General features: G+C 46.2%; 1 protein-coding gene across 5 annotated transcripts in view; it reads left to right on the forward strand.

Annotated features, from left to right (window-relative positions):
• The first annotated feature begins 7,350 nt into the window (after positions 1–7,350).
• ARHGEF2 (Rho/Rac guanine nucleotide exchange factor 2) overlaps positions 7,351–18,795 on the forward strand; it is a 109,900-nt gene continuing 98,455 nt past the window's right edge. The window contains exons 1-5 of one of the 5 annotated variants that reach the window (XM_081175432.1): positions 7,351–7,382; positions 9,256–9,594; positions 14,270–14,441; positions 15,368–15,479; positions 17,565–17,604. In XM_081175432.1, the coding sequence (XP_081031558.1) occupies positions 7,366–7,382; positions 9,256–9,594; positions 14,270–14,441; positions 15,368–15,479; positions 17,565–17,604 (680 nt within the window). In that variant the 5' untranslated portion in view covers positions 7,351–7,365. Of the gene's footprint in view, positions 7,383–8,021; positions 8,054–8,624; positions 8,678–9,255; positions 9,595–14,269; positions 14,442–14,831; positions 14,938–15,367; positions 15,480–17,564; positions 17,605–18,795 lie in introns of those variants that run through there. The other 4 variants (XM_081175435.1, XM_081175434.1, XM_081175433.1 and 1 more) reach the window with 4 other exon arrangements.

Below are 18,795 nucleotides of genomic sequence, written 5' to 3' on the forward strand. Positions count from 1 at the left end.
CCATTGCATCTGATTGTTGGTGATCAATGTGTCCCATTAGAAGAACAGAATTGTAGATCTGGAAGGGACCCCATTAGATTTTCTCAAGCCCAGGCAGTGTGTGGCTCCAGTGATTTGGGATTTACAGTCCCTCTGATACACCATAGACACACACACACAAAGGGTAATTCTTTCCCCCTGTGTCAAATACAGTGGTACCTCGGGTTACATACGCTTCAGGTTACAGACTCCGCTAACCCAGAAATAGTGCTTCAGGTTAAGAACTTTGCTTCAGGATAAGAACAGAAATCGGTCTCTGGTGGCGCGGCAGTAGCAGGAGGCCCCCATTAGCTAAAGTGGTGCTTCAGGTTAAGAACAGTTTCAGGTTAAGAATGGACCTCCAGAACGAATTAAGTACTTAACCTGAGGTACCACTGTATCTCAATTACTCTCCAGGATCAGAGGCAATATTTCTCCAAGTTTCAGTTGCTGAGTTCCAGAAGCTTGCAGGCTCCTGAGAGGCACCTGACTGGCCACTTTCGAAAACAGGGTGTCGGGCTGTGATGGAGCTGGGCTTTGCTTATCATTTTATGCTCCACTCCTGCCTTTGGGGCATGCCTAGTTGTCATTATTAGGGTGAGCGCCAACCGTTTGAAACCAGTTCTGCTGTTGTGGTTTCCTTCCAAGACCCTCAAGGATGATACTCTTGCTGTGGTTCTCTTTTTACTGGAAGTCCTTAACCCAGCACTGCCCAGCCACCGGGCTCAGAAAGAGTTGCCAATGAGTTAAATAAAGTCACGAGAAGCTCCTGGATGCCCACCTTCGGGGGGGGGGGGAAGTCTGCCTGCTGCATCTCCATGTTGAGTTGCTGATCTCCCAATCAGCCTTCGCTGGATGGATAATTCTGTGTCTCTGTGCACCGGGAATATGTGGGCCATTCAGTGATTCCTGATTTGGCCTCCTCTGCCGTCACAGAAGACAGGGAGCAGGTGAAAGTCTGTGGCTGAGTGGTAGGACACATGCTTTGTGTGCAGAAGGTTCCAGGTTCAATCCCCAGCAGTATCTCCAGGTAGGGATGGGACAGACTCCTGCTTGAATCCTTGGAAAGCTGTTGCCACTCAGAATAGACAGTACTGAACTAGACGGACCCAATGGCTTGACTTGCTGTGAAGTGGCTTCAGATGACCTTATGACTACTTATCGGGTCTCTGTATGAGTCACCACCCTGGGGAGTGTCCCTGTCCAATCAGGAGGCAAGTCCAGGTTAGCAGCTTGGATAGACACACAATAAGTGTGACTCTCCCTTCTCTCCCAGGACTGGCAATTCTTACTCTAAAATGCAGATCTTGAAGGGTGTCTCTTAAATTTCCATACGGAGGCTAAAATAGCATTTCAGTGATTAGATATTTTGAGGGCAACTTTGGTCCGAAAGCAGCCGAATGTCTCAAAACGACTTTGAAAAGACTGGATGTAGCAGGAAAGGCATGGAAGGAAGTCTTCTTGTTGGTTGGTTGGGTGGAGAATTAAAATAGCTCGTTATCGTGTATGGCTTTTCTACAAAGGAATGATAGAAATGTAAAGCGACTGACCAAGAATCATGAGTTCAGCTTGGAACAATCTTAAAACTGTGTTCGCTTCTTGGCTGTTTTTGTTGTTGTTAAACTCCTGATTGGATTTTCTTCGCCTCAGCATGGGCTTAACAGGCCCTTGCAAATTTGTTAGGTTGGTGGACAATCATTACTTTATCTATTTTAATATGTTGCCATCCTGCCCTTTCTCTAAGGACAGTGTGATTCAATCCCTTTCCTCTGTGATCCGGTCAGCAACCCTGTGAGGAGTCCTCTAACAAGCTTTGTGGCCAGAGCTTTGAACCCAGGACTCCCTGGTCCTAGTCCAATATTCTATGCTGCACTGGCTCTACATTTTAGAGGTTTTGCCCTCACATTTTAGAAGCCTAGTTCTTCTCACATGGGGTCCGTACCTGATGCACACTTCTTGGGAGATAAGCCCCCATGAAACCCCAGATGTTTGGGGACTGGCAATTGTACACTTGTAGGAAAATGCACTTTTCAGGTGTTCAGAGGCACACCTGCCCATATAAGCAGTTCACACTCGTTCAGAACAGGCCCCCTAAGACCTCTGACGATTTGCTTTGTGGGTGATTGTAAATCCACTTAAATCGTCCTACAAGTCTGAGGTCAGACTTGACACCCAAACAATAGAAAATGTATGTAAAGCCCCCCACCCCATCCAAATTTAAGTGCATGTGGGAAAATGGATCTGTGTACAATCGAAATGACTCCAAAAGTTTGTGTGTGTTTTACTAATTTAATAACACAATAGCTACTTTTGAGATGGTTTAAGTTGATAAAGAAGTGTTAGCCAATCCAGTCTTGTTGTTCGGTTTTAGATTTCCATACAAAGAACAAAACAATAAATCAATGCAAAGCTTAAAAAGTGCATAACATCAGCGGGCACCTCTAGGCTGTATTTTGCAGGAGGGATTCAGCCTCTTTCCAGATCTTTGGGATTCCACATTTAAAGTGTCCTAAGCCTGTGTACACACCACTAATTCAAAGCATGTTTAAAGCGCACAATTTCCCCGCAAAGAATGCTAGGAACCATAGTTTGTTACGGGTGCTGGAATAGTCACTCTATGATGGGTGTACAGTACAGGGCAAACAAAAAAACCTCTTGTACCCCCGCTTAGAAAACACGAGACAAGTGGAAAACCTCTTGGACCTGTGCATTTTAGGCATGGCACAAGCAAGGTGTGGACGAGCTCTCATGGCTTGCTTTTCCTTCCTCAAGCAAAGTTCTTTTTCCCCTATTGCAGAGAGAGATCCAGAGGGATATACTGGCTCTCCCTTCCCCTCTGCCTGCCATTCCCTTCTCCAGGTGCCCAGCCTGGCGGCATGGCTCCGCTTTGTTATGTACACTTGCTGAGGTTCCCATGGAAGCGCTTCCTCCAAAAGTGGTCAGAGTTGACTCCCATTCCCCTCTCCTCGGTGCTGAGATCACCCCTGCCTTCTGACCTCATACTTCATTATTCAAAGAAAGGATAACACACAACTCTGGAACGCAAAATGATTAACTATGTTGTTGGTTTTTTTGCTTTCTTATCAGGCGCCCCTCCTCTCTCCCAGAACACCTTTTCTCTACAGAGCTGGTGCCGGGAATCAACATGATTGGGGCCCCTGCCCATGGCCCACCCTCCAGCAGGGCACCCACTGAGGAGAGCCCTCCTGGACCTGCTTCCTCTCTCTGGCACTGCAATCTGCTTGCTCATGGGCTCTCTGCCTCGCTGTGTACACCCCAATCATCTGAAGCAAAGCATCCTGGGAACTGTAGTTTGTCCCTCACAGATAAACCTTCACCCCATACATTTAAGGTGTCACTTTGAACAGTCGTGGCTTTCCCCCAAAGAATCTTGGGTGATATAGCTTGTTAAGGTCCCCTAGGAGACCCATATTCCCCTTACAGAGTTATTGTCAAACCATTCGTCTTCATGAATTTGTCCAGTCTTCTCTTAAAGCCATCCAAGTTGGTGGTCATCACTGCCTCCTGTGGGAGGGATTTCCACAGTTTAACTAAAGAAGCCCTGTTCTGATCTCCTGGGAACAACATGCCAAGCTTGCCTTAACTTGGAGCCCCCAATGGGCTCCCAGTTGGACCCCTCTCAACCCACCCACACACACACACACACTCACCAGTGGTTAGATTATTGGACTAGGACCTGGGAGACGAGGGTTCAAATCCGCACTCGGTCATGAAGCTCACTGGGTGGTGACCATGGGCCAATCATTGCCTCTCAGCCTAACCTACCTCACAGGGTTGTTGTTGTTGTTGTGAGGATTAAATGAGGATGGGGAGAATCATGGACGTCACTCTGAGCTGCTCTGAGAAAGAGGTGGGATAGAAATACGACAAAATAATAATAATAATAATAATAATAATAATAATAATAATAATAATAATAATAGCAGGCTCACCTCTCCTTTCTTAATTCTCAGAACCAGGGCCAGGATTGTGGAGGAAGTGGAGAAACGAAGACGTGGATTTTGAGAAGAGGGACTGAGCCGCTTTCTGCCCATCTTCCTTCCGCCTTTAAGCTTCCTTACAGCCAAGAGAACCTGAAATAATAGTACCAAGAGGTTCTCTCCTCGAGAAGATGTCTTCCCTCCTGGCTGCCATGGTCCTCCTCCTCCATATCTGAACCGTGGGGCTCCCTGACCTTCTGGAGGATTTAGTGCTGATGGTGCAGAAGATAAAGGGATAAAAAAAGGACAGTTCCCACAGGCTGACTGTGGAAACAGGAAAGAAGCTGAGATCATCCTGTTTCCTTTTCTACCCTGAGCCATCCTAGGGGCAGCTGCAGTCCTGCCCACAACTTATCCTAGTACTCTGTGGAAGGCACTGGCGGGGAGAGCAGCACAGCAGTGAGCAGAGGTGAAGTATTCGGGCCCTAGGATAGGCTTCCTCCTGAAGTTGGGGGGTGGGGTGGGGTCGAGTTGGGTGGTTCAGATCTCCTGGAGGATGCAACTATTGTATCCATCCATGGCCACACCCACACTACATTTAAAGCGGTCTCATGCCTCTTTAAAACAAGTCATGGCTCCCCCACTAGCAATTTCTGGGAACTGTAGTTCATTAAGTGTGCTGGGAATTGTAGCTCTAGTCATGTTCATGCCCTACATTTAAAGCAGTATCATAGCACTTTGAATAGTCATGGCATCCCCCAAAGAACCGTGGGAGCTGTAGTATGTTAAGGGTGCTGAGAGTTGTGTGGAGACCCCTACTCCTCTCAAAGAGCTACAATTCCCAGAGTTCCCTGGGAAAGAGGGACTGATTATTAAACCACTCTAGGAATTGTAGCCAGTGGCGTAGCGTGGGGGGTGCAGGGGGGGCCGGCCGCACTGGGTGCAACATCGGGGGGGGGGCGTGCTCGCACTCGCAGCTCTCTGCCCCTACCTGGCTTCACTCACCCTCTCTCACTGCAAACAATACATGTGCTTAGGGGGTAAGGGTTTCTCTAACTAATCTAGTGGAAGAGACTCGAGTGCTAAAATCCACTGGTTAGGGGGCGCAAATCCACAGGTTAGGGGGCGCAAATTACTTGCCTTGCCCCGGGTGCTGACAACCCACGCTACGCCACTGATTGTAGCTCTGGGAAGGGAATGGAGGGAGGGTGTCTCCTAACAACTAAGCACCCTTACCAAACTACAACTCCCAGGGGAAGCCGTGATGGTTTAAAGTGGTATCATAGCACTTTAAATGTTTGGTGTGTATGTGGTGCTTCATTCAGAAAGGCTAACACTCTGCCCCAAGGAGTCTACAATGTTTTTTTTTTTTACTGTGGCGAAAAAAGGAGTGGGGGGAGAAGAGGCAAGGGCAACGTTCCATGGAGGCAGGGGAGGTGTCAGTATTGTAAGGGGGTGAGCAGTTGCCCAAGTGATTAGACCAGCCCTTTCAAACGTGTTGCCTTCCAGCTGTTTTGGACTACAACTCCCATCACCCCCAGTCAGCAGGGCACCACGTTGGGGAAGGCTGGTTTAGACATATGCAGGTATAGTTTCATTTTTAACCTTTCTTGCAAGCCTGAGTCCATTCTGCGCTTTGGCCCACCTGACCTTTTCCCCTGCAACTGTTGGCTACTCAACTATGCTACTATCTTTAATCATTTTTGTGTTATCATTTGGTGATTGTTGTGAGTTAATTAAAACTGTTCGGGTTGGGTATCCTGCCTTGTGAGGTCTTTGCCCTAAAATGCAGCGCTAAGAATTCCAATCATTATAAATAAATGTATAAAGCAATGTATGGTCTATGCAATGTCATGCATGGGCTTGTTTTCCTTGTTGGGAAATTTGCAACTTTTGGGGTGACCCAACAGGTTCTGCCTTGGGCACTACCTTCACCCTTGCCATTCCGACAGGTGCACTCTTGTTAGGCCCTTGTTGGAGACACAGTTTCTCCAAAATTATGATCACATCTGACCCCAGCTGGGTTAGAAAGCCGTTTAAGTGCAAGATCAAAGCCAAAGGAATGTTTGAGCAGGACTTTATGACGGGCATCTCTTTGCTATACAGATTTGGTGCTATGGCTGGGTTAACAAAATATGTTTTATTTCTAACAACTCCCCCCCCCCCAATCCCAAATCTTCCCAAGTGGAGAAATGCTTAGATGAAGGCTAAAATCATGAAGCCACGTTCCTTGTCTGGCATCCCAAAGTTTAGTTAGTAAAATACTGGGTCAAGCTAAGCATTCAGGCAATTAGTACTGTAATCAGGCTACCTGAGGAGTGCTTTTAAAAACTTAAAAGCAGCCACAGAGGGTCCCCAATTTGGACTGGGGCATTAGCAGTGGAGGAAGAAGTCTCTGTGACACTTCCCTGGTCTAAATACCGTATTTTTTGCTCTATAAGACTCACTTTTTTCCTCCTAAAAAGTAAGGGGAAATGTGTGTGCGTCTTATTGAGCGAATGCAGGCTGCGCAGCTATCCCAGAAGCCAGAACAGCAAGAGGGATTGCTGCTTTCACTGTGCAGAAATCCCTCTTGCTGTTCTGGCTTCTGAGATTCAGAATATTTTTTTTCCTTGTTTTTCTCCTCCAAAAACTAGGTGCGTCTTGTGGTCTGTGTCTTATAGAGCGAAAAATACGGTACCTCCCAAAACTCTTAATTCACGTGTAACTCAGACCTTTGTCTCCAGGATCCAGTCTGTTTTGGACTACATCTCCCATCAGCCCCTGCCAGCAGTACCAGAAATAAAGTTGTTCATTAAAATGGTGGCATTGGGCTTTGAATATACACTCATGATCCATTAATGCACCATGCAGCGGACTTAACTAACTTATAATAAGTCTAAAATCTTAACACTAAGCATACTACGTGCAGAGCACCACATCAGAAGGGAGAAGATAGAAAGAAAGAGAAACCCAGGCTCCTTCTGTCCTTACTATTATAGTCAGCATGACCTTGACAGAAGATAAGAAGAACCAGTTTAAACTAGCTGTTCTCAGCTTCTCTGAAGGAATAACCCAAACATCATGAACCTTCTGCTTGTTTCTTTCTCACAGAGAAGCTTCCAGAACCCTCTTGAATTAATTAGAATAGGAAAGATCTCTACACATCAGATCAATACTTTCTGCACTAAGAAATGCAAACTGACGGGTTACAGGCTCTGACAGTGGATACAAGCTCACTCCATTGCTATTTCCTATCCCCCCTCAGAACTATAGTTCCCACTCTGGGAATTGTTAAACCACTCTGGGAATTGTAGCTCAGTGCCCTTACCAAACTACAGTTCCCAGGGGAAACCATGACTGCTTAAAAGCGGTATCGTGTGTGGTGTGAATGTGGCCTATTTCTGGGCCGCTCTCCCCACCTGCTATGTCGTCCCCTCTGAGGTATCTGCAGGTGCCATCTAAATTGGCGTTTCTTTTTGCTGTCTTACCCGTCTCCCCTTTTAATGCCCCCCATTAACATTGCACAAACAATGCAGAGGCTCTATGCTGCTCCCCTTGTCTGCCCATCCAGACGCTCAGGCGTCGGCCGCTGGAGACAGAGCCCACTTTTGCCAAAATTCTTCAAAGTTTAATCAGTAACTAAGGCAGGAATGGAAGGAGTGCACTTAAAAGGGGGGGAGCCTCCCCTTCCTCCTTTTTGCTCTCCCATTTGCCTGCCAAAGTAAACAAAAGAAAGTATAAGGGCATATTTATTTGTTTAGTTGCATTTATATCCCTCCTTCCCCTGAGGAACTTGAGATGGAGTACATGATTCTCCTCCTCCCCACAACAACAACCCTGTGGGGTAGATTAGGCAAAGAGGCAGTGGCTGGTGGCCCCCAAGCTCAACCAGTCAGCTTCATGGCCAAGTGGGGATTTGAACCCTAGTCTCCCACTGGTCTTTAATATCTTGGAAGAAAGCCTTGCAACTCTAGGCCTGGCTGGTAGTTGTGAGGTAGGCCTGAATGGCCAATGCCAGGCTGGTGGTGTGTGAGAAACCAGATCCCTTTGGGTTGTTGCTTCAGGAATTAAAATTATTCCTGGCCAGCTTTAGGAATGATAGTGTTGCAAAGGTATCTTGGAAAAATATCCATTTATAATGGGGGTCCGGGGCCTATAGCTGTATAGGAGGCATTTGGCCTAGGCACATCCACACCAGACATTTAAAGCACTATGGTGCCACTCTGGCTTCCCCCAAAGAAATGTTGGGTGTTGCAGTTTGTTGAGTGTTGTTAGGAATTCCTTATTCCCTTAAGAAATGTACACTTCCCAGAGTGGCGTAACAAACATATCTGTCTTCCCAGGTAACTGGGAATTGTAGCTCTGTGAGGGGGAATAGGGGCTTTTAAGAACTCTCGGCACCTTTCCCAAACAGCTGCTCCAAAGGCGCCAACTCCTAGGGGCTGAGGCATTTTCGCACCCCGCACCCCAAAATGTATTTTGGGAGATGCCTGCAGGTTCACATTTGGCCCCTGGGCCTGAGGTCCCCCCAAACCTAGTGTAGATTTGATGGTTGGGGTTCTGGGTTCCTCTAGAAATTGTGTTCCCGCTTTGACAACACTAAATAGGCCTCAGGCAGGCCTGCAAATAGGTGTGTACGGCCCTGTCCAGGCAAAGGAGTGAGATTGGGTTTGCGCCCATTAGCCCTGCCTTTCCACGATGGTTGTGTTTCCTGAACTGTGCTGCTGCCTACATAGGTATGAGCCTGTTGATCTGGGTAGGGTCAGCGGGCATGATCCTGGCACCCCCCACCTCCATGTATTGATTCTGCCTGAATAAGGGGCTTGTGAGAGAGTCATCAGGCAGGGCATCTTTACAGAGTTGGATCTTTCCATTTATTTCAGGACCCAAGTGAAATAAATGAGTAACACGTACACACTGCTTGATAGTAAAAAATAAAACAACAACAACCCTCAAAGCAGTTTACAAAAGACTAAAACGATAACATTATTGGTGCTGAAAACAGCTAAAAACAACTCTTTAAAACCTCTAAAAAGCATCAAGACATTACACTGAAGGCGCCTGCCTGATGTCAATTGGCAGGGAGTTCCAAAGTGTGGGTGCCGCCACACTGAAAAGAAAGCCCAATTTCTCACCAATGCAGAACAGGTATTATGTAGCGCCTGTAACAGTGCCAGTTCCATAGATAGAAGTGGTTGAGTGGATTTTGCAGGTAAACTGATACAAGAGTATTTACAAGGGTAATAAAAATGTGTGATGGTTTTTGCAAGCTGGGCTATGCTCTTTTTTTAACATCAGCACCCTCTTTCTCCAGCCCCCCTTTTCATTCTGCAAAGCCTTTCTGCCTTTTGGATCCACAAGCTCCTTGGGGAATGAGCAGTTCTGCCTCCGAGCTGGTCCTGAGCCCCTGTGAATGCACCCCTTGCCCTTCACGGGTCCAGAAGCGCCGCTGCTTGTCAGCTGTGGAGCCTCCCGCAGGAGGCTGGGAAGAGATGGAAGAGGAAGAAGAGGAGGAGGAAGGTCGATTCCTGGGTGTTAACATGCGCAGGTTGGGTATCCTTGGGAATTCTGGACATGCCTACGACTCCTTCCGGAGACACAGCTGGGAGCCAGGGAAAGTACTTGAGGATGACCCAGATTTTGATCAGCGAAGGTAAACCATAGTAATATTTAAAATGTAACTGGTCATTCATCTGTCTGTTTGTGTTGAATGCAAACAAATCAGGATGGATGCTCAGTGAGCAACCCACGTAATCACCCGAATATAACCACCCTGCAAATGAATTGGGAAGAAAGCTGGGTAAACAGGTAATGTGGAAGCGATCCTAGTGTCCTTTCAAAAGGGTAGATGATGATGATATTTATTTATTTATATCTCACCTCTCTGACAGGGACTCAAGGCGGCTTTCAGATAAAATAGAGACCAGGGGCCGGACAATAATTAAACAACAATTAAACATGGGTAGACTTAAAACTACATATAAAAACTATCAGATAATTGCAATAAAAAACATCACAGCACCAGCCCTTTGCTTAAAAACGGTCCATTTCCAAGAACCTGTTGGAACAGGAAAATCGTCACCTGCTGGCAGAAGGAAAACAAAGAAAGAGCCAGTCTGACTTCTGTAGGAAGGGAGTTTGAAAGCCTGGGAGCAGCTGCTGAGAAGGCCCTCTTCTGTTAGCCCACCAAGCATACCTCTGAGGGTGATGGGACTGAGAGAAGGGCTCCCCTGAAAAATCTCATTTGAGGGAATAGAGTCTTTCAGATTCTGCAAGTGATGCCCAGCTTCTTTTTCTGAAGTCCTGTGTCTCTTTTTGGTCTTCCCATCAGTCTCTGCTGCTTTTGTTCCCCTTTTATCTCTCCCTCGCAGCAGCCTGTCTTGGAAAACAGCCCTTCCTGGTCTATAGTGTCTGGACAAAGCCTTGGCTTCTGGGGCTGCAAATCTGTCGCATTGTTTCTGTAGGAGAGTTTAGGCTCTGAGGTTCTAGCTAGTTCCATGTTCAGGGAGCCTTTGTACTCTTTTAAGAGCTTAAAACAGCTAGGCTGGCAAGGGTGGGGGAGACTGAATTTATCGCAAGGGTGGTGCTAGGGCTTGACCCTGAGTGGAAAACTATGTCAGGTGCTTGTTCAGGCCAGAAGCTGACCTCACTCAGGAAAAGGCGGTCTTTAAGCAGGGCTGAGCATATCCCAGGCTTCTACTGGTTGCTCTAGAAGGCAGCAGATATTGCAAATGCATTGTGGGCAACACAGGGTGGGTTTTTTGGTAACTGAAAGGGTAGATCTGGAATAAATTCGGGGTGGGGTAGAAATACAAGATGGTGTTTTGATACTAATGAGGTCCTGTGGATGCTGAGAGCTGGTGGTTAGAGTATCAGAGTAGGAGCTGGGAGACCAGGGTTCAAATCCCCACTCGGCCACGTGAAGCTGCCTGGGTGACCATGGGCCAGTCCCTGCCTCTCAACCTAACCTACCTCATAGGGTTGTTGTAGGGATTAAATGAAGAGGGAAAGAACTCTGTACACCACCTTGAGCTCCTAGGAGAAAAAGGTGGGCTATGCAGGCCTATCAATCAATCATTGCCTGCGTGAGGAGCACCCATCTCACAATAAACCCACACCTGGAAGTGCTCTATTCACCTCAGTTCTTGTGCTCATGTATTTTAGTAGAAGCTCACAAATACACACTAACTTCAGGTAGGCATTCAATCACATTCCAACAAATTTGCTTGCCCCTGTGATCAAACTTTTTGCAGTAATGAGTGATGAGAAAATAAGTATTGAGCAAATGCAATAGAAAATATGGAATAACACTTTCTTTGTCATCTAACCTCCCTGCAAAAAAAAGATCAGGATTGAATTCTTAATAAACAGGTCACCTGGGAACACCCTGTGGCTGCTCCTACACAAACCATTTAATATAGAATAGTTGTGGGGTGTCCACACAAAACCGTCATCCAGACCACAGAAAGGCTGCTTTCTTGGCGTTCGTCCAGATTTGTTTGCGGGGTGATGGTTAGGGAAAATTGGGCTGCTTATTGAGTACAGTGGTACCTTGGTTTAAGAACAGCTTAGTTTATGAACAACTTGGATTAAGAATGCTGCAAACCTGGAAGTAGGTGTTTTGGTTTGTGAACTTTGCCTTGGAAGCAGAACATGTTTTGCTTCCTGTTGAGTGTGTTCCATTTGTAAATTGAGTCCCACACTGCTATGGGAAAGCATGCCTTTGGTTGAAGAACGGACTTCCGGAACGGATTAAGTTTGTAAACCATGTATTCATTCTTCATTTGTGGGGAAGGGTATAAGATGTTGCATCAAGCAATTGTTATTTCACACTGTCTGGTGCATTTTCCTGTGACTTTCCTTACTATGAAAACCTCCAGGTTGCTTTCCGGGGGTGGAGGATGGGTTTGTTGCAAAAGAACACCAAATCCAATTTAACTGTACAGCCTGCAGTGATGACGGCCTAGCTCTGTGCAGATGCTCAAAATAGTTCACTTCTTAAGCTAGCTAAGAAATGCGAAGAAAATGGTCCAAACTACTGTAAAATTTGGAAGCTCTTGGGACCCATCATCATAAAGCAGGCATGTGAGATCTCAGGCTCAGGGTGTGTGGGTGTGTATGCAGATAGAGCCCTCCAGGCCTCTCTGGGTCCTGCCTTTGGGCATGGCCACTCACTGGCTCTGCTGCTCACCTACATCAAGTGCTCTTACCTGGCTGGAATGTGTCCTTGAACTGTGTTAATGCCTCTTGCTTGCCTCCATAGAGAGGTGTGTGTGTGTACAGAAACTTTTAATAGAATGTACCCTACTGTACACATCTACTGCTCTGCCCACTTTTGCTTCTGACCCTGGCCACATCGGATAGAAGAGGTAAAACATTGAGCCAGTGTGGTGCAGTGGTTAGAGTGTTGGACATGCACCTAGGAGAGACCAGGACTCAAATTTCCACCAGGCCATGAAGCTTACAGGGTGGCCTTCAGACAGACACTGCCTTTTGGCTTAACCTACCTTGCAAGATTGTTGTGGGGGATTAAAGGAGGAGGGGGAGACCCACTTTCAGCTCCATGGAGGGAAAAGATAGGATATAAATGCAATAAATAAGTAAAAGAAGCATTGCCATTGTGACTGGTAGCCATTGATACCCTTCTGAATTCTATATGAATTTGTCTGACCTCCTGTTAAAGTTGTCTAAGTTTGCAGCCATCATTGCACCTTGTGGCAGCAAATCCCCCAGAATTTATGTGCTGTGTGAGTTGGCTGCTTCCACACAGGGGTGCTGTCTCAGGTCTGCTCCCCCCAGCCCCACTCTGTGTATGGAATTTGTACATGTACCCATTTTTCCAGCTACCATTTTCACTGCTATTCCAACCCTTGACTGTAAACTTGCACCTGGAAGCACCTGACCTCTGTGGCGTGGAGTGGGGATCTTCCCAAACTCAGCTTGGTTGGATGGTCCCAACCAAACCAGTCTGGGGTTGCCCCCTGCTGGCAGCAAGGCGTTTTCTTGCTACGGTCTATTCCAGACAACCTGTTCATTGAGCATCCTAATTTGTTTGCAGGGAGATTTGAAGACATTGGTTCAATCCCTGGCTTCCCCAAGTAGGGCTAGGAATGCCCCCTGCCTGAAAACTCTAGAGAACCACTGCCATTCAATGTAAGCAGTACCAAGATGGGTCAATTTGTCTGACTCTGTATAAGGCAATTTTTAAAATTAACTTTATCATGCCTTTTTAACTATTGAACCTTGACGTCTGACAAAATGCTGCAGTCAGATTTCTGGCTGGGGTTCCCTTTAACACCTGTGTTTTGAAACAGCTGCTTGTTTGCTTCCAGGCCCAATTAAAGGTGCTCACCTTAGCGTTCAAAACCCTAAACAATTCAGATCCCCCCAAAACTTGAAATGCCACCTTCTTCCCTACCATCTTTGGCGCCAAGTTTAGCGGATCTTTACCCTGACCTTTGACCCTTGAAATGTATGTTTTAGGGCCCACCTTGTTTCTGTGTTTGTAAGTTGCTTAAAACTGTTTTTAATATTGTGGTTTAATTGTTGTAGCCCACCCTGGGACCTTAGGGTGAAGGGCATATAATAAATTGTTGCAATAATAATAATAGTAATAGAATTAAATAGCATATATTAAAGTATGGCTCCTCTGCCTCTAACTTGAGGACAAACCCACTTGGGATTTCCAGCGCCACCCCCCTTGTCTTCGCTTTCTCTGCAAAAAGAGTTGCTTGGAAAGACTGAAACTCTCCCCACTTCTGCAAATGTTTTCAGCGGTGGGGAGCTCTAGAGAAGGAAGTGTGCCTCTACAAGTCAGAAGCAGCTTCTCAAGAGCTTTGGGAAGGTGGTGGTGGGAGAGAGACAAAAATCACATTACGCACAGAAGGGATTTGCTGGGTTTCTGATGGATGTCAAGTCCAGCAAGCTCTGGTGAGTAAAGTGAGTATGGCCATGCACTCGTGTGCAGGCCAGCCAGCCAAACCAGTGTGGCATAGAAGTTAGTGTGCTGGGCCAAGACCTTGGAGGCCATGGTTCTCGCAGCTGTTTGGCCTCCAAGGTCTTGGCCTACCACACTATCCTCTATGCCACACTGGTTTGGCTAGCTGGCCCGCACATGAGTGCATAGCAAGTTGGGAAACTGATATCAGGCTGTGAATATGAACTTGGTGCAACCACTATTTTAACAGTTGCACCCTCCTATATCTGTGCACTTTTGAAAAATGCTCAGATTTGAGTCTGCAGTGGAAAGGTCCTTTATAACTGGATGTGGGTAGCTCAACATGGGATCACATTTAAGCTCTTGACTGTCTGATTGGCTTCCTTTCCAGCATGAGTATGAAAGGACTAGCCCACGAGGAAGTTGACTCCTCCACCGAGCAACTGGACAGACATCCTCAGAGCCAAAGGGACCCACGCCGAGCCCCTATCATCCGTAGCAACGATGAGACGGAATCCATGCTCTCTCAGGATGAAGAGGAGGATGACCAGGAATTCTCTCAGGTACGGATGTATGTTTAGATTTTTTATTCCCACTTTCCAGACCCCCTAAAAGGTCATTTTGTTAAAATTTAGGGTGCAAAATGTTGGTGGAAGACGCTGTACGTAGATGCCTGGCTTACAAATTAAAAAGGATAAGAAACAAAAGGGTCATATTAGACAGAAGGAAGTTACAGGAGGGATTGATTTGATCATGCTAGAATGAGGCGGCAAGATGTTGACAGTCACTTGCATCTCCCCTTCAGGGCCAAGTTGATTTTCCCTAGCAGGGATAGAGGCAGTGCAGTGGCTCAGTGGCTCTTGCTTCTCCAGCCAAGGTTAGAGGCCAGAGTGACCCTCCCCTTTGGCTGTTGCAGTCCCTGGGCAGCTGGCAGTTGGAACAGAATTTCCAACTGCTCTGGTTGTTGGCTGGGGCCCTAGGAGCTGGTGGAGGAGGTTGGAGCCTCTCCTGATACACCTGTGTGGAGAGAGAGGCCCTCTGGACCCATTTAGCTCACAGGTATCCATGTCAATGAAAGAATGAATATCCAGTTTCAGATGCTTTAGGGGATCCCATGGCATTTCAAGCAGGTTTAGTGACTGAAAATAAGCTCTTACATATTCTCCTTTGTTGTTGTCATAATGGTTGCTAAAAACGGTAGAACGTCATATTAAGAATGTGGTTTTATCTTCCCCTCACTTCAGCCTGTATCAAAACTTAGTTTCAGCCAAGTTTCATTAAGGACCGGCCATGGGTGACTTCTGAAATAATAATGAAGAAGTGGGTAGCTTTTAGTTTACTGAAAGCTAGAGAAGTAGTAAGCTGGGCTGTAGATCGGTAGAGTGTATGTGTCCCAGATTTCTATGCCCTCCTGCTGCTGAAGTGAGGAATCCTTTGCCCAGGGCTGCTGGTGGTGTTTGTGACATTAATAGCCCGCTCTCATTTTCAGGAACATTCCAAGAGGATGCAAGCATATCATGCATCCCAGAACTCCAATGGCAGCTCTCTGTCCAAATCTGTTTCCATGAGTGGCATTGATAGCTACCCAGCAGAAGCAGATGGTGAGTGTGGAGATTTGTGGGGTGGGGCATTTCTAGGTATGGACCATTAAGCAGCACCCAATCACTGCTATCCTGAAAGTGGAATTGAAACTCTGGTTCCAGACCTCTGGAATCCAAATAATATTCTGTAGCCAGGCTGGCGCACTTTCCCCAGCCCCATATGTTTGTGAGGGGAAAGGGAGGGTGATTTTCACTAGGCTTTGGTGAGGATGGGAAGGGTTAAATGCTGGCTTTTGCCCTCACAGCACTCCTGATCATGATTAGCCACCCCAAGTGCAGTTTGGGGGGGCACAGGGAAGAAAACAATATAAAGGGTATGCTATGTGAAAAGAGAAGTGATTCTCTTTTAGTGATTCCCAATGTGGGTGGTAGTGCTACTTGAGGGGGGTAGTGGAATTTCCTGAGTGAGGTGCTGGTGGTGTAAATAACATCAGATTTTGAAAAGCTGGTATCGTTGGATCAAATTCATCAGTTTTGTTGAATTAATTAAACTGAATAGTTTAACTAGATTTTGAACGAATGTGCAATTAATTGTTAGTGTTTTAAATTCTTTTGTGTTATTATCTTCCATAGTGGCTTGTGCAAACTGCTATTCTGAACAATGTTTTTATAGGGCAAGGGGCACTGGAGGTGAGGTTATGGAACCACGGGTGTGGTGGCCCGAAAACATTTGGGAAGCACTGGGTTAAGTGATGATTCCTAGAGAGGAGAGAGGAAAATGGCTAGAGCAATCTATATAGGCCATAACTGGCTAGCCAGGCTGTTGAATAGCTGCACAATGGGTCATTACACCTGGGGAAATTGCACAGTTGTTCCACTGTGTTTTTAAAAAGTAGGATTTTCTGGAGCCTGGGTTCAGCCCTAGGCATGCAGATTGGATGTTCTACCACTGAGCCTCTAGTGTCTAGCCGCTCCTCGTTGCTCCCTCTGTGGGGTTCTTGTATGTTCAAACACCACTCTCAGGTGAAGCCTTCCCTCCAGTTAAGACTCTCTTCTGAGATGAGGTCTTCATCCAGCTGCCAGCTGCCTTTGAAAGTCAGGTGGGGTTGTGACTGGAGAGGGGGTGCTCTCTGTAATTCCACTCCACCTCTGAAATTCCCTCTCCAGGGAGATGTCCTTGTTGTTGTTCCCTGTTCTGTACTGCTGGGGTTTTAACCAGTAATTAACTTTTGCAGTTTCGCTCTGCTTATGCTGCTGCTTTAGTTGTGGGGTTTCTAGATGGAGGTTTATTGTATGATGGGGGCTGCTCATGCTTGCAAGTTTTTTTTTGTGTGTGTTTTTTTTGCAGCCCCCAGGCACCATTATTGGCATCAAAATGCTAGTCCATATCCCCCCTCCCTAAAAATCTGGATTTATCTTTTATATGAAAATCCATGTTCAAAAAAACTTGTTTTTTAAGTATTAATTTATTATTAACAGCAACAAAATGTGTAAATATAAAAAGAGAAGAAACAAAGAATCAAGAATGTAAACTGTAAAGTATGACTGACCAGAAGGTCAAAAGTATAAAAACACAACACAGCTCCAAATGGGTAATAAAATATTAACTCATGCAAATATTCCTTTTACAAATAATAAATAATAATACAAAATAATAAAGACATGTAAAAATAAAAGTATTATCCACCTGTGAGTTCCATTATTATTAAGAATAAAGGTTCTATACTCTTAAATGGGGCAGACATTTGCATATACTGGCAGCTCTGGGTGACCATGTGCCTCAATATTTGTATAAGAAGGGGGAGGGGACTTGTTGCAAACAAGCCCTGTGCAATGATTATGCCAAGGTTGCAGGTTTGATCCCCATAAGGGACAATTGCATATTCTTGCGTTTCAGGGGCTTGACCTTTACAATTCTGATTCTATGATATCTCAACAACCCATTTCCAGCATTAAGATCTGCCCCCCATCTGGAATCACCCTCCTTGTCGCTGTCAGTTTTGTTTTCATGGTTTTCATTGTTGATATTTCACTGTTGTGATTTTAAAGCGGGTAACACATGAGGACTTTCTGAAGTAGAAAGGTGGGATATATACATTGTCATTCAAGTAGATAAAATATGTCTCTTCTCCCTTCCCTTGCCAGGGATCTCCCTTTATGGTGACACTGTGAGCCTGTCCAATGGGTGAGTCACACTTCTTGCCCTTCAGATATGACTGAGGGTGGTGGGATTTGAGCTCGTAGCTCAGCTCCTGACCTGGGAGTCCTTGATCTCAAGGGGAATGGCAGCATTGTTTGGCTGATATGGCCACACTTGCACATTTGCACTGCTCAGATGTGTAATTCAGCTTTTCCATAACAGGTCTAACTTTGAAGGGGAGAATCGTAGCTGTTTGATTATCACTAATGCTAAATCTTCCCCACTGACGGTCCCTTGATGCTCCAGGAAAACCTCCTTCTCCCCTACCCTCTAGGGATCACTGGCACCAGTTTTATTTTTAGAGGTCTGCAGGCAGTGGTGTTGGGGTGGGGAGGATACAAAAAAGAAAGCAACCAGGGATATGCGTAGGCCAAGTACTTTAGTGTAGACCTGCAGACCTAGTGATGCAGCCCTTCTTTGAAACCTACACTTCTCTGAATTTTGCAGTCTAGTTCTCCAGCCAAGTCATTACAAAAATGCATATACTGGGGTAAAGCCTGCATATAAACGTGCATGTTAGTGAAAATCATGTACAAAAATGCATACTTGGACCCTGATCTATGTGTAAGAATCCCCCCCCCCCAATCTGTTTTATAAAATAAAACAGTGTGGTGCAGTGGTTAGAGTGCTGGGCTAGGACCTGGAAGAAACCAGGGTTCAAATCCCCTTAGCCATGAAACTCACTGGGCATGACCTTGGGTGAAAAGGAAAAAAATTGCCACCCCCACTACAAAATCTAGTTGCTGAACCAGTTAAGAGCCAGTATGGCATAGTGGTTGGAGTGTTGGACTAGGACCTGAGAGATGAGGGCTCAAATCCCCACATGGCTATGAAGCTCACTATGTAGCCATGGGACTGTGACTTCTCTCAGCCTTACCTACCTTGCAGGATTGCTGCGAAGATTAAATGAGGGGGAGAACCATATATGCCATCTTGAGCTCCTTGGAGAAAAATATGTTCTGTGAGCCACGCTGAGACCTCCGGGTATAGGGCGATACAGTGGCACCTCGGGTTACATACGCTTCAGGTTACAGACTCCGCTAACCCAGAAATAGTACCTCGGGTTAAGAACTTTGCTTCAGGATGAGAACAGAAATCGTGCTCCGGCGGCACAGTGGCAGCAGGAGGCCCCATTAGCTAAAGTGGTGCTTCAGGTGAAGAACAGTTTCAGGTTAA

This window comes from Podarcis bocagei (assembly GCF_964188305.1).
Source record: "Podarcis bocagei genome assembly, chromosome: 16".
In the NCBI taxonomy this organism is placed as follows: Eukaryota; Metazoa; Chordata; class Lepidosauria; order Squamata; family Lacertidae; genus Podarcis; species Podarcis bocagei.